Here is a 16,178-nt window from a genome sequence, read left to right as displayed (position 1 = left end):
AGGAAGAGTGGCATATTTTAGGTGAAGAGTGGAAAGGATGCATACTCTGAGGGAAAAGTATCTATAAAGGAAAAAAGATTGAGAGAACCTGGATTTTTCAGGGACAAGTGAGAAGTCTGTCTTAGAAGAGTGTGTGTAGATGCCAAATGGAAGGAAATGGTGATGATAAGGACAGTGATGAGGACAATGATGATGATGATGATGAAGACTGCAGAAGCAATGACTTGAGAGTTGGTGATGGCCAGCAGTGGAGGCAGCCATGACAGGAAGTGGGGACAGCAGCTGCTGGGACAACAGTCACGGGATGGGAGGAGTGCTGACCCTCCTCCTGCCACTTTGTTTTCACTGTTCTCACACACCTCTTCTTCCTGGCACTGGGCAGAAGAGGCTCCGAAGCATGAACAGCAAATGTAGGGGGGACACAGGTGACTGACGGCTCTGATTGTGGCAGCCCCCACTGTCTCCTCCACTATTCTCTTATTCCCATCCCTTCTGTCTAGCCAGCTACTCAGCCTTGCTCACGACGGGCTGGGGAGGGGCAGCGGGAAGAGAACCTCAGGACGGGACCCTCAGCCCAGGGCGTGGTCCTGCCATTCCACCTCTTCACGAGCACTGGAACTTCCGCTGCATCTCCATTTCACCTCGGCGAAGGCTGCCATTACCTTTTGTCTGGATTTCTAACACTGTTTTCTATGTGAGCTTCCTGACTTTTGTTTTTGTATAAATGATATAAAATAGAAAACAGCCCATTGGGCTATGTTTTCCATCACTGTTTACAATATGGCTCAGAGTTCTGGTCATTCTGGGGTTGTCCCCTTCTAATCCATGCTCCCTTCTGCAGCCCAAGTGAACTTTCTGATCATTTCATTTCCTCATTTTAAACCTTTATGAAGACCCTCCGTTTTCCAGAGGAAAAAGCCGACTCCTTAGTGTGGTTTCAGAGATCCTTCATAATTAAGCTCCTCCCTCAGCCCTGCCATTTTGATAGCAAAATGAGAAACGACCCATAGCAGCCACTGGGATCCTTTCTATGCTCCTAGGTTCTGAGGTCCAGTTTGAGTTTTCAACAATCCAAGGGTAGGAGTATGTGCTATTCAGCATAATTAATTTCATTGTTGAGATGTTTTCCCCTACAACTGTACCTAACATCGCCACTGCTTTTGACTTATAATCTGTGGGCCACTTTGAGCAAACCCCTCATCTTTATTCGTTAGAGCTTATCAGGAGTTTTTTACATTCCTGTGATTCCTCTCAGCGATCTTCTGCTTCTATTATTTTCTTTAGCCCCTCCCTCTCCCCCTTCCCCTCCCTCTCTTCCTTTGACTACACATCACAAACCTGCTTCAGATTACAAAAGCCTGATTCCTGCGTCTAAAGGGAGATTATAATTATCACTTTAAATCACATTAAAAGTGGGCAAATTCCTGAGTCTCTCTGGGCGTAAACACAACGTCCTAGCCATGTTTCTGCCTTTGTTGCCTGGCTTTGTGGTCTTACACTTGCTGCTCCTTGCACAATGGGAAGCGAACGACAGATGGAAATGGATGGGGCTGGCTCAGTGCCTTCCCCACCGGCACGTTCTAGCTCGGCCACATGAGAAAGGGAGGAGATCGGCAGCTAGATACCCATCACGGAGAGCAGCCTGCCTCAGGCTTTGACTTTATTATGTCCCAGAACGCTCCCAACTGGCCGCTTGTACCAAGGTGGAAGTTGGTGGGACATAATCGAGTAGATGAAACTCACGTTACTCAGACCTTAGGGGGCAAAAATTGTATTTTTAAAGGCTCTCAAAAGGAGTTGCAATGGAGCTTCTAGAACAGTCATTCTCACTGTAGCTGTCCATTGGAATTACCTGTGGGACTTTAAGAACTGCTCACGCCTGACTCCTGACTGGAGAGTTTTGATTTACTTGGAGTCAGAATACTGAAAAGCAACCAGTACGTTTCTAATGAGAGTCACTCAGAAGATGGTGGCAAGAAGGTCACAAACAGCAGTGCTAAAGTGAGAGTACTACAATAGTCTGAATGTTTATGTCTCCTCAAATGTCATATGTCAAGATCCTAACCCATAAGGAGATGGTATTAGGAGGGAGGGCTTATGGGAGGTGATGAGGTCATTAGGTCACAAGGGCTGAGCCCTCATGATTGGGATAAGTGCCCTTATCAAAGAGACCCCAGAAGTCCAGCTTGTCCCTTTTGCCATGTAATCCACAGCAAAAAGATGCCATCTATGAGCCAGGAGGTGTGACCTCACCAGACATCGAATCTGTTTGTACCATGATCTTGGACTTTCCAGCCTCCAGAACTGTAAGAAAGAGGTGTTTGTTATTTATAAGCTGCCCAGTTGCTGGTATTTTTGTTGTAGTGGCCTGAATGGAATAAAACAGGCCCTAATTAAGTAAGTGCAGCCAACACTTATTCATCACTTATTCTCTACCAGGTATTACCTTTAGCACTGAATAAGAACTGCCTAATTAAATCTTCACAGCAGCCAGGTGAGATGGTACTATGATGGCCCTCAGTCTTCAGACGACAAAACTGAGATTCGGAGAGCGAGTGGCTCAGCTAAATTACCCTGGTTCCAAAGCTCACACTCTTACCAACTATACTGGATAGTCTACCTGGTCAACAGGTGAGGGCTTCTCCGTGGTTATGTCATGCCATGCCATGCCCATGACAGTGACTCACAGAGTAGGCTTTTTCATTTTAAAAGTAATTAGAATCCATGACATAAAGAGGATACAATGTATTTCCTAGAATCTTTCTTTAGAAGAAGAGGGACCCATCCTGATTATATCTAGATAAAGAAAAGCAAGACACAGTTGAACTTGCCCTTGAAGTGAGTTCCCACAAAGAGTTTTGCTGTGAGGTGAGCAGTTGGAGGGATACGCCCAGACTTTACCTTGAAGCTCTCCAGAGGGATTTCTGAGAGAAACGACCACTTCTATAAAAGCTCCAGAAGATGTCCCCACTGCTGCATACTCTTAGAAAGTCTGCTGAACTGGTAGACTGTGAAATCTCCCTTATAATTAGCTTCAAATCTCTTTAAAAATATTTTCAAAACAGGACAGTTTTTAAAGTCGATTCCTTTTAATGTCTGGTCTTCAGTAGATGTAGCTAGCTTTGGGGATTTTAATTAATATGAACACATCAATAAATCGAATGTACACTTTTTAAGAATCAGATCACTAAATAAACCAAGCAGATATAACCCTAACGCAGGTTCAATGATACACTGATACTTCCCACTGATTTCTTCAGAGGCCAGCTTAGCTCACACTGAATATACAAAAGGCTGATGTTTAGAAGATGCCTTAAAAAGCATGAATCTAAGATAAGGTAACTAGAGTTCTTCTATAATAACATAAAAGCCATACAGAAAGTTTTGTAACACTCAAAATTGAAATGAAAGATGGCCCAATTCATTTCTCTATGGGGTAACACATGGTATCTCAGGAGACTGGACTAAACTGGACTGTAAATAGCAGCAGACTATAGGATCCCTACTATGGCCATCACTTTTAAGTTAAATATGAGAGGTCTCCCTCTGGTTGGCCTTGAGTCACTTGCAGGCCAACTACAAAGGCAGGAACTTGTTTATAAAAGCTCAGACTTGAGAGAGGCTTATAGCTTTTCCATTAGTCCCAGAGACTACTCTGATCCCTGACCGGATAAATTAGCTGGCCCATCTCAGCAGGAGAGGAGGTTCTAGATGGATGGTCTACAGGGGGGTCTGGGTGATGGAGGGCCTGGGAGGCTTTCAAGGGCTTCAGCATGGAGTATAAGCAGGTCTGCTAAAGGTCGACCTCACACTGTTCTCTTTCACAAGGTGCTTCAAATTTACTAATCATGTCATATTTATAAGGGGGTGATGCAACATTGTTATTCTTAAACTATGTATGTATATCATATACACTTGTGCATATATGATATAATTTCACAAAAAAAGAGAGTGGATGTCAAGGAATATATGGAGTAATGAAATCGTTTCTGATCTTCCAGAGAGGCAGTTTCAATTAAGTGAGGTGGGGGGAGGGGGCGGTGCAAAAGCCAGCTAAATTGGGTTGGGGAGTGAATGGAGGAGACTAGTGCATCATTGCTTTGCTCAGGGTTGGTGCTTAATTCAACGAGAGGATGAAGAGAAAGGCTTTCTAGGGTGTGGAGCACGTGCACTGAGGACAGAGGTATAGAGAACCTGCAGATATAAAGAGTGAGACGAGATTACTGATAGCGAGGAGAACAGTCAGAACGTTTGACCTTGAAAAGTAACAGACATCAGAGGGAAGAACATGAGGTGATGAAAGCGGATCCTGAGGAAAAGCGACCTCGGGTGTGGGCGGGGACGTCAACATGGGGAAGCAAGGCGTCCAGCGGAGCGCGGTGGGAATCTGCACAGAGGTGTGTTAGTTTAAGGAGATGGCTAGGAGAGCTGAAAGGCAGCATCAGTCTGTGAAACACTTCTGAGGAAAAACTGGTGGAGCGAACGAACCGGTCAGGTCCCGAAGAGAGAAGCTGAGCCGAGGAAAGATGACATAGAACCAGACAGGCTAAAAGGCTGGGCACGGTCTTGGAGATGTTTGTGATCAGCTTCACCAGCACATGATAAATTGCTTTCCAAAGTGACTGTATTGATTTACATGTCCATGGGCAATGTGTGAGCTCCTATCCCTGCACAGCCTCAACCACACTTGGTATAGTCATATTTAATTTTATCCAATCTTGTGGGTATGCAATGGTGTCTAGCACTCGCTTTAATCTCCATTTTCAAGATTACTAATGAGTAATATTCCACTGTATATATGTACCATATCTTCTTTATCTAATCATATTACTCGGCCACAAGAAAAGATGAAATACTGCCGTTTGCGACAACATGGATTGAGAACTTGAGATCATCATGCTAAGTGAAATAAGTCAGACCGAAAAAGTTGAAAACCATATGATTTCACTTATATGTGGGACATAAAACAGAAAGCAACAAATGAACAAGACGAACAAACAAAAACTCATAGTGGTTACCAGAGGGAAGGTGGGGGAGGTAGACAAGGGTAAAGGGGGTCAAACTTATGGTGATGGAAGGAGATTTAACTTTGGGTGGTGAACACACAATGCACTATACATATGATGTATCATTGAATTGTATACTTGAAACCTATATAATTTTATTAACCAATGTCACCCCAATAAATTAAAAAATATAATAAAATCTCACTGTGGTAGACTGAACAATGGCCCCCCCAAAGATGTATACATCCTAATTCCAATACGAGAAAGAACATTACCTCGATATCCCTAGCACCTCATCTACAAAGTGACAAGGACAAGGAATGAGGGAGATAAGGCCACATGGCCACCAAACTTCTTGCATGACCTCATGGAACCAAGCAGGACTTAGATTTTCATCTTTATTTTTGTCTTTTCCTGTTCCTTTCACAAGTTCTTAAATAAACAGATGGGATTCAGGGCCACGAGACTACAATATATCATGAAGAGCTAAGGTTCTACGACAGAAATTTACAAATCTGTGTTAAAAATTTAAATGTGTCCCTGAAGTCCTGTTTACTGGGAATGATTTTCTATTGTTAACCTGGTGCCATGCAGCGCCTTCCTACTCACTATGCTTTGTGCTGAAGGAGCCCAATTAATTTTCTATATTGATTCTCACCCTATGGGCGGGGGGCAGGGGGGTGTCAAATGTCCATGGAGCTTTGTTATAATCTTTTCCAGTCACAGACCCAATTTCTCCTTCTACCACCAAACCTGGAGTGTTTCCCTCCTCACCTATCAACACCTCGCTGTACATTTAGCTCATTTTCCGGATCTTACTTGTCAATCTCCTCATTCCTTCTCCTGAAGCAAGCCCAACAGATATTCCAACTTACTTGTTGTCAAGCTCTATAGCTACTTCTTGCTCATGCCAACTTGATTCTTAAAGAGGCCGACATGGTTTTCTTTGGACATTTAAAAACTCAAAACAAAAGGTTTTAAAGTGAGGTTCTGGAATGGTTCTCTGATTTGCATGGTGGTTACCCACTGTGAGGTACAAGAAGGAAGAGCCCTCATTACTGAGGTGCAGAGAGGTAGTGGGGCCCCACGAGCCGTCTCTCTACTTCTCAGCACACACTCGTTTCGCACATACCTGTTCTTGCAGAGCCTTTAACAGTGAGTGGGGATGAGAACACACCAGAATTAATTGGACAAATATTAAAACCACTGCCATCACCACCACCAATTTGCATGGACAGGGAGGGGGTCTCATTTATCTTTGTAGTTCTATAGCACCTAGCACAGCTTTTAGACGGAAAAAGTTCATATAAATGAAAAGGTTCACAAAAGGTTCATATAAATGAAATATGGATATATAGTAATAAAATATAATATACAGAAAAGTGTGCTTCGATATGTCAGTAGACAATAGTGGTTAAGGCAGGGGCTTTAAACTCAGGGTAGACCTGGAGTCCTGATCCATTGTGTGGGTTCAGGCACCGGGGGCCTCAGCTTCAAGGGTAGATATTAATACTTTCTAGGGTTGTTATGTGATATGAGCTAAGATATGTAATGGAGTTTGAACTGAGCATGGCCCATGACAGGCACACAATTATAGTTATTGCTATTGGTCAAAATGATAGAATCTGTCATGCTCCTAAATTAGCTTTTTATTGAAGACTTGGCCTTACAAAGCTGTCTACAGGAAATATTTCCTACCTGAGACATATTTTGCTCTGGAAAGCTATAAAAAGGTTTTTCCTATAGTAAAGGTGTGAATTTATTCACACTATATGGTGGTCTTACCCTAAGTCTTCAAAGACAGAGACATTGTCTTTCATGTGAAAGGTGAAAAGCAGCAGAACCATAAACGTGAAGGTGCCTATGAAACTGCTACTCTGGGCTCCATGGTGATGGGTGGCAGTGTGGGAAATGGGCTGAATGGTCTCACCGTGAACTGCTTTTCTGCAGTGTCTGAGGGGTCTACCAGCTTATCATGTCTCTGCACACTGGTAAGGTGTCTTATCCCTCACATATGCCTCTAAGCAGCTGGCATCCAAGTTCATGATTAGATGTCCATCTCCTTGGCTCGGGCTTGACCGGGGAAACGCAATGGGCCCATCAGTCATGATGCTGAGCATCTCTGCTCTTCGCCACCCAACATCCATCCTCCCTTTCTCTGCTCCGATGTCCGCCATTTCCCGCTGGGGACTGGTCTGTCTCTAACTTCCAGCCTGGCTCAGGGGTAGCGCTGTGTTCCTTAGGCCATAGTTCAGGAATGGACAGAGGAATCAACCAGAGCCAGTGAGATGCGGCCTAACATTTGCTGGGGCTTACTTCTGAGAAAAAGCTTCTACCTTATTCTGTGGGCTTGAGCCCAGCATATGAAGAACTGGAGCTGCTGGAGCTGCTGAATCACCTTGCAGCAGGTGTGCAGAACCTGACCCGGAGTGGAGCCAATGCAGCAGAAGGCAGAGCCAAGAGATGGTGGGGGAGATGTGACGTGCAGGTGACACTGCCTGAGCCCTGGCTCAAGCTGTGCTTGAGGCCTAAACCTAGACACTTTCGGTGAGACAATGAATTCTATTTTTTAAAGTTAGTTTGAGTCCGGTTTGCTATCACTTACAACCAAAAAATGCCTTATGTCATTATATAGTCATTAATAGTAGATTCATTTTTAAAAGTCAATCTGAACTGGCAGAGAGTGAAAACTTGCTGGTAGAGTTGAGTGTGGGGGGATCTGGTAGGTTGAAAGATGGTTATCCTCAAGATGTGCACATTTGAATCCCGGGTACCTGTGAATGTTACTTTACATGGCAAAAGGCTCTTTGCACAAGTGAACAGGTTAAGGATCTCGAGATGGAGTGGATCACCCTGGGTTACTGGGTGAGCCCAATGATATACTCACAAGTGTCCTTACAAGAGGAAGGCGGAGGGTGAGACTACTCCAGAGAATACAGAAGGGGATGTGACAACCTCAGCAGAGAGAAAGAGGGATTGAAGATGCTATGCTGTGAACTTCGAGGATGGAGGAAGAAGCCACGAGTCAAAGAATGCCAGGAATATAGCTCTAGAAGTTGGAAAAGGCAAGGAAAGGATGTTCCCTAGAGCCTCTGGAGGGATCAAGAGTCTGGCCCTTAATTTTGGCCCAGTGAAGCTGACCTGACTTTTGGCCTCCAGAACTGGAAGAGGATAAATTTCTGTTGTTTTAAGGCACCCAGTTTATGGTGATTTGTTATGGCAGCAACGGGAAACTAATACAGGGGAGGGGGAAGCCCCCATGTGCACTGGATTCATTCTCTGGGCTGTGAAATTGTCATTCTGGCTCAGACACATAGGGGAAGAGTTAGGGAAGAAGGAGACTGGGAGGGGCATAAGGGCTGGAGTCAGCATTTGCCCAGGGCCAGCTGTGGCCTCTGTGGCCACCTCTTTTGATCCCTTTTGCTCCCTCATCAGAGCTGCTTTTCCTCTAGCCCCAGGGCTCCATGTTTGCTTTTGTCTCTGACCCAAACTTCTCTGGGAAGCGGAAGAGAAAAAACACAAGTGCAGAGGCTTAAAGAGTTCTGGGAGATGAGGGGCTTGTCAGGAAGAGAGAGGGGTATTTATGGGAGAAGCCAAAGCTTAGGCCAGAGAGAGGCACCTGAGGCCTTCAGACCCTGTGAGGCCTCCCAATGTCCTGAAATGTCTTCAGGCTGACTTCAGGAGAAAATGTCTCAAAGCCACTTCTGGGATGCTGCTTCTCAAACAATCATCACAGAGGTGCCAATGCACTCAGTTTCCTCAATCAAGGAATGGCCCTAACAGCTGGCATTTACTGAGCACGCAATACATGACAGGCAAAGTTCCAGAGCTCTGCAGGTAGGAGCTGATTCAATCCTTACCACATCTGCATGTGGGAGGCACCATGATCATCCCCCTCATTTCAGATGAGAAAGCCGAAGCTCAGGAACACTTAGCCACCCGCCAAGGTCACATGGGGCGGGCAGCCCAGCACGAGCGTGTCTCAGTGGCCAGGCCTTTAACTTGCACAATGAGCAGCCTGGGACAGCAAGGTGCAAGGGTACCCAGGGCGTGCCCCCTTGGGGTTCAAGAAAGCTATTCTTGTTTTGAAAGAAAAATAAAGAACTGTGTGTCTCTCTAAATATTTACATTGTTTTGATTGGGCCCTTGGGCGAAGCAAGGGCCTCCCCCTGATCGTGGTTTTGGGCTTAGCTGGCTGCAGAGAAGAGTTGTGGGGGGGACAGGGAGGCACTGCAGGTATGGCCCTCCTGAGCCACACATAGGCTGTCGCCTGCTAAGGCCTGGCTTCAGCTTTGATGAATGCAGCCCGAAACAAGAAAAGGATTTTCTACCCTTAGTCAGAAGGAAAGGGGTCTGGGCCATCAGTTGGGGGTGGGCTGAGGCCCCTAGAGCTCTAACACATTAGGATCCTGGGGAGCACTTCACTTAGCAGCACTTGGTACGAAAGAGTGAAGGTGACGAAGGCGCCAAAGGGAAGCTGAAAGCCACCAGTTTCAGATTTTCTTTACCATCTCAGAGACGTGTTCATTTTACAGACATCTCTCGTTTAATCCTCACAACTCTTTCAGGTTTCTGCATTACCTCTAGTTTACAGCTGGGTAGATGCAAGCACAGGGATAGACCAGAAGGACCGAGCCCAGATTCCAACCAGCCTTGTCCAACCACAGCCCAGGACCTCAACTACCACTAACATACCACGTCTTAGAAAAGTTCCACTTTCAAGGCAACAGAAATTGAGGGAGGATGAAGAGACAGATGGAAGCATCCAGAAAATGAGGCTTTCTCCTCCTCTCTTCCACCTTCCTCTTCCAATCACAATATCTGATGACTGATGCTCATCACAGCAAAATCAATGTGAGAACAACACATGTTCCTTTGTTGAAGGGCTGGGCTCCCTTAGGCCTTCGTATTCGATTTATTTATAATCTGACTTGGAAATGAAAAGGCGAAGCTGTCCTTGGAGACTGCTTGGCTCACATGCTCTGAGTCCTAACATCGCCTCAGATTTGTGGCTTTGAGCCTGGGCAGAGATGCCAGCTGAGCCAACATCTGCTTGGCTCTCTCTGGCCTCTCAGAAGTAAAGGCTGGTTCAGGTGTTGGCTTCCTCATGTTCCTCTCTCACACAGATGCCATGAAGCATCGTGCTCTCATCCAGCTGAGCAGTCAGGTTGAAGAGACAGACTTAGTAAAGGACACATTCCTACGTGCTGGCTAGGCCAGCACGATACTCAGCCCTTATATTTTATCCCACCGTCCTCATTACATCTGTGTGTGTGAGTGGTACAGAAGTCAGTCTAAAACCCTGTCATACACATGAACTCACATGGACGAGTGTGTTGCTAAGCCAATAACTGGCTTTTCCTCTTATGGAGTGCTAATCATTTAGCATGCTTATCTATTTTACTTCTTTTTTTGTTCTTATGTATAATACGAGGGCCAACTTGGGAAAAAATATACTCAAACCAGAGAGATGCTTTAAATGAGTAAGAATCGCCTACAAAAATCACACACATGTACACATGCACTTCACTCCGCATGCCTGTGCACACACAGCAGATGTAGGGGGTGCGACGGGAAGCAATGTTGAAAGTGTCTAGACATCCTCATACCCTGCCTAATAAAAGAAAAAGAAAAGCTGCTTTTATCCTTTTGTTTCTTTTACTAACTGTAAAGCTTAGAAGAATTCTAATTGGGAAAAAAGGTTAGTGTTGGTATATCTGATAAAAGTGACCTTTAGCCAATGAGTGCTTTATGTTTTTCTGATGGCCTGCACAGAGAAAATCTATCTAGAGGGTAAGTAGCATTTTTTTTTTTTTTTTTTGCCATTCAAGGTGACATTTATGCCTTGAACCTTTCCATTTGGCAGGTGCCAGGAAGCTGACAGAAAAGAATCTTAAACCAGTTATGAAGCGAATCTCCTCTTAGTACAAAGAGTAGTGGAGGCAGGGGGAGCAGCTGATTAATTAAAAAATATCCTCTGAGGACAGACTCTGTACTAACGACTGTGCCGGGCTCTGGGATCCAGAAGCAACAGGACAGACGTGCTCCCTGGCATCATGGGTAGTAAGAGCCAGCTGTGAAGTTGGACATTAAGCCATTATTACGAATGCGATGAGGTACCAAGGAGATGAGCTACCAGTGCCTGTGATGGGTCTCAGGTAAGGGTCTCAGAGACGGCTTCTCTGGAGAAGGACATTTAAGCTGAGACCTGATGTGGGAGCAGAGGCTCTAGGTGAGGAGTGGGGAACAGCTTCCAGTAGAGAGTAGGTAGTTAACACTAGACAGGACAGAGGCCAGCATGGTGGGTAAACAAAGGTCAATGAGAGGGCAGACCGAAGCGAGAAGAAACTGGGGAGAAATGCAGGGGCTGGCACATGCTGAGCCCTGCAGAACACAGTACTTGTATTTTAACCTAAGAAGCAAGGGTGTCATTAAAAGCTGAAAACCAGGGAAATGCCATGCTCCTCACTTGGCTACTACTGAGTGGATGACGGACTATGGCACGTAAGTGGAAGGTGAGAGCCCAGTTAGGGGCTGTCACAATGGTCCAGGCAAGAAGCAACGGTGACTTGAACTAGAGTAACAACTGTAGAAATGAGAATAAGAAGTTTTTAGAAGGCAGAATAGGTAGAGCTCAGTGATGGGTTTGATGAAGCGGGTGGGGTTAGGGAGAGGAAGGAATCTAGATGCCTCCCAGGACAGTGACGTCATTTACTTAGATGGGGGTCCTAGAGAGAGGCAGGGAGGGGATGGGGGAGAGCCTGAGTTTAGTGGGGCACACTGGACGTGTCACCTGGGAGACATCTGAAAGGAGATGTCAAGAAGGCAATGCACTTGGGACTCAGTAGGGCAGTCATAGGTGCGGATGCACGTTTGGGAGCGACAGGGGCTAAGGGAAGCTGTGGGGTGAGCACAGTTGTCAGGGAAAGCAGAGCTCCGGGAGAGAACCCTGCATCCTACTAGTCGTTTCTGGAGTCGTTTCTGGCCTAGAGCTGAGAGGGAGCAGTCAGTCGAAAGGATGAGAGGAAAAGCAAGAAAGGAACGTGTTTCAGGAAGACGGGATTGGGCAACTGTGCTGAATGCTAAGAGCTATCTTTCTGAAAAACAAAAACAAAAACCTGACCCTTGTCGCCCTCTTGATTTTAAATCTTGCCACTGCCTTGTCATCATGGAACACCAGGCCTCTTGCACTCTCCTGCCAGTCTGCTCCCCAGACTCTCCTCCCTGACTTCTCCCTCGCCGTGAAGTCTGCGTTGTAGCACGCTGACATACCCTCCGTCCACATCGGCAAGTGGTACCATTTGCCTCACCAATATCCATTCTCTCATAATCAGTTTTTGTCTGGAGATCTGCCCCATTCCCACCCTCTTCAGTCCACAGGGTTCTGAGGTCACCACTGCAGTCCTTGGTGTGGGGCACGTGGCTGGGCCAATGCAGATCAGTGCTTCACCCTCCCTTGACAATGACTGGTTGGGGGAGGGGCAGGAAATGTGATTAAGCTGGTCTGATCAGAATGAATCTCATGGAAGTTCTGAGACAGAGGCTCATGTTCCTTTCCAGTGGATCAGAATCTGCAAGGACATGGCCCCGGGAGCGAAGGCAGCCATCTGGGGACCATGAGAGAAGGGCTGATTTGAGAACACGGCTAACACATGGGAGAGAGCAGAGCTGAGAGACAGAAACTCTGGATCCTGTGACACTGTTCGAGCCCTGGCTTTAAGCCAGATGAATCTGTTCCTCTGAGTTGTGGGAACCAATGAGTGTCCACTTCTTTTTCTTTTTGCTTAGGGTCGGGTTTCCTTGCAATAGAACCGAATCCATGAATCCTAACTAATATAAGCATAGTATTCTTGTTACTTAGAATGTTTCCCTGTGTCTCCATCTGGAACATTTAACTGCGCTTCCCAGCACAGCCTTCTCCGAGTGCTCTGAGCAGTTACCCCATCTCTGTCCTTCCTCAGAGCCCGGAATTATCACAGGTCCACCGTGGTTTACACTTGTGCTTCCCCAGTAGCCTCAGGCCAGTGAGCATGTCTTATCTACTTTTATATCTCTGAAGCCTCACACATTAACTGTTGCATAAGAATCACTTATCATACGTTTTCTGAATGACTCTCTGAATTAAATGAATAGATGAATTAAAAAATGAATTATAAGCAGAGGCTCAATATCGAGATATAAGAAGATACTGAAAAAGTAAAAAAATGATTAAATGAATGTTTAAACCCATGAAAAATTAAGTGTATCATCTCCAGTATTGGCCAAGCACATTTTCAAAATGTCATTACTTTAATTATGGAAATGGCCTCACAAAAATAATAAATAAATAAAGCATGTCCTTTGCTCCCAGATGGAATGAACTCATTTAGCTATGCTACATCAGAACAACTTCACAGAATCTGGTATTCGAAGCTTATTAGGTCAGGTTGGTTGGTTTTTCCGTAATTATTTTAAATGTTCATCTTCTGCAGAATTTCATTTCAAATCTAAACAGTCCTGGAGACCTAACGATCGGGTTCCATTGCTCGGGCCCAGGCCTGGTTTCAGTGCTATGCTAGGTCATCTTTAGATGTCTACAGAAAACATCCAGAGCAAACCATCATTACCATGGTAACAAGTGCCAGAAAGGAAAGGGTAGCTGTCATGTACAAGATGAGGGCTGCGTACAGGAAGCACCGACAAGCCAAGGACACATGGGGCTTCCTCATTTAAGAATGGCCACTCAATAGTCAGTGCTGAAAACCGAGCTGTCAAAACATCCGATGAGAAAATATGCAGAAAGAAGCCTATTTGTCCCGATTGCCAACGAGGCTTGACCTAGATCAAAAATGTTCCCGAGGCCTGACTAAAACAGGCTGTTTATTTTTTTTAAAGGAGTGTTTTCAAAATTAAGTTTGGATTTAGCTTCTAATTGAACTTAAATTTAATTGAACAGGAGAGATATCTCTAAATACAAATATTCTGAAGACGCTTTTCCCTTTTGGCACTCATCACCTCCCACTATTTTGTGTATGAACATATACACATATTTATATACACCTATACAGGCCAGAACAAAACCCATTGAAATATGCAGAACACGGAGCTTCCTGTAGCACATACTCGATGTACCGTGCTGCGCAATGCATGCATTAGGTTTGAAATGCTTATTAAGAAAACTCTACAAAGACTTTACTTTTTAGTGACAAACTTCTGATACATTCTCTAGATTCAAAATTATTGCTTTGTTAATTTGGTGGTGATTGAGACTTTCAAAGATGTTTTATCTGCTTTTCCTGCTTGAAATCTAGGAGGGACATGATTTTAGGCTTTTTGTTATTTCTGTCAGTAATTAGTTGTCAGAAGTGAAAGTATTCATGTAAGACCAGTGCACAGAAAACAGGAACCCAGGGCAAAGCTTGGAGGAGGAAAAAATGAATGGCAGAGAAGACCTCTGTGGGATGTCTATGCTGGCGGTACCTTATCTGATTTTCCTCGTCGTCCACCAGGAAGAACCAGCGGAACTTCACAACCAGTGGGCTGCAGTTGCTGATTGTAATGTAGCGGATCACCTCAGTATCATTCAGGATACAGCCAAAATCCAGCTCCATGGTCTCAAAGCTGAGGTTGGGGTAATGTACTTCCCCACGAAGACTCAGAGTGTCTACTTGAGGGTGCTCCACATATTTGATTGCTAGAGTTTCTTCTGCCACCCAGTTATTCAGATCGTTTCTGTGGGAAGGGTCAAATTTGACCAGCAGGTGTTTTTCTCCACCAATCTCCAGTTTAATAGGCTACAAGCAAGATAATGGTAAATTACCAACCTTTGCACTATGCATTTCCAACTTGATACATAAAACAGGACAACCAAAGTTATTTAAATATATTTATGCACACACAGATACATACATATAGATTAGAATGAAATACATATACATCCACACTTTATCCATATTTATATATACACACTTACACTTAAACAGCTATTATATTTATACTGATATCTATAGATATTTTTATTTATATGCAAATATATATATTTTTTTAGTTGACGATGAAAGCAAGGAAAATCTATAGAGGAACTATTTGAAGGAAGAGCTTTCGATAAGAGTTGTGAGGTTATAATGATTGAAGAGCTGTAAAAATGAATAGCTATCATAAAATATTCTTACCTGAAAATAAATTAGATTGTAAAATGCTCTTCCTATACAAGTGGGAAAACTTCTTTGCTTAAGAAAAATTTTAAAAGGCTTTCTCAAGCACTGGGGGAGGGGCTCTGTAGAGGATGACCCAGAAAGGGATGGATTAGGTAATTTAATTTATTTTCCAATGTCTGCAATTCTAACTCTTAAGCATAGTGTTATCTACTTTCTGCTGTTTTCTATTCAACTTAAAACGACTCTCCAGAGCTATACAGTTTGTTGGGTAGATTTTGTTTGTTCTTTTCTCTCTTTGATTCAAATCCACATGTGTTCCTAGATGCCAAAGCCACAGTAATACCTTCCCATAGAATGCCTTGCTATGAGTTGGCTTTTTTGGGTATTACTCGATTCCCACATTTTTAATTGGCATGAAAGCCACTTCTTGGTTTTGCAGAAAGTACCCCAAGGTAGTCAAATGGCATGCGCACATCTGTGCATCTGTTTACAGAGCACTTCCCTCTCCACTGAGTTTTAAGGTTCAGGTATTCAACTGCGCACACCAGTGACATGGTTAGGTGGCTTCGGTTGATAGTGCCAATCACCTGATTCAAGAGTCAGAGACAGTAATGACTCTTCAGTAGGCTAACTCCATCTGAGAGGCTGGCGGGCCACCTGGCGCAACTGGCTGGGAATTGAGAACCCACAATTGAGAACCCACTCTTGTAGATCATGGCACCTGCAGCACTTGGTATCACAATGCTTGGTGTTTAAATATCTGAAGAGGGAGTTAAACACTCCCCCCAGAGGAACGACTTTGTTGTTTCATAGAAATGATACATTACCCCAAATCTTCACATTTAATATAAAAGCACAAAGAAGAAATTAGAAACATCTCAAATTTCACCATGTATTATTTCTCAGAGTTCATATTTGGTAAACATTAGGCCAGACATGACTGATGAATGGCTAAATAAAATTTTACAAAAGTAGAACTAGACTAATTTATTTAAAAATATCATGTTCGAATATTTTTCTCAAAAAAAAAAAAAAC

General features: G+C 44.3%; 1 protein-coding gene across 17 annotated transcripts in view; it reads right to left on the bottom strand.

Annotated features, from left to right (window-relative positions):
* The window catches only part of HYDIN (HYDIN axonemal central pair apparatus protein), a 335,404-nt gene that overhangs the window by 114,849 nt on the left and 204,377 nt on the right, over positions 1 to 16,178 (bottom strand). For 16 of the 17 annotated variants that reach the window (XR_005650472.1, XM_039852028.1, XM_039852026.1 and 13 more), the window contains one exon: positions 14,466 to 14,779. Coding sequence is in view for 15 of the 17 variants with exons in the window: in XM_039852028.1 (XP_039707962.1) it covers positions 14,466 to 14,779 (314 nt within the window). In the remaining 2 variants the exon portion in view is untranslated. Of the gene's footprint in view, positions 1 to 14,465; positions 14,780 to 16,178 lie in introns of those variants that run through there. The other variant, XM_039852043.1, reaches the window with a different exon arrangement.

The sequence above is a fragment of the Pteropus medius genome, unplaced genomic scaffold, assembly GCF_902729225.1.
Source record: "Pteropus medius unplaced genomic scaffold, Ma_sr-lr_union100, whole genome shotgun sequence".
Lineage (NCBI taxonomy): Eukaryota > Metazoa > Chordata > Mammalia > Chiroptera > Pteropodidae > Pteropus > Pteropus medius.
The sequence above is the reverse complement of the archived record's forward strand: the minus strand, read 5'-3'. Positions and strand labels throughout refer to the sequence as shown.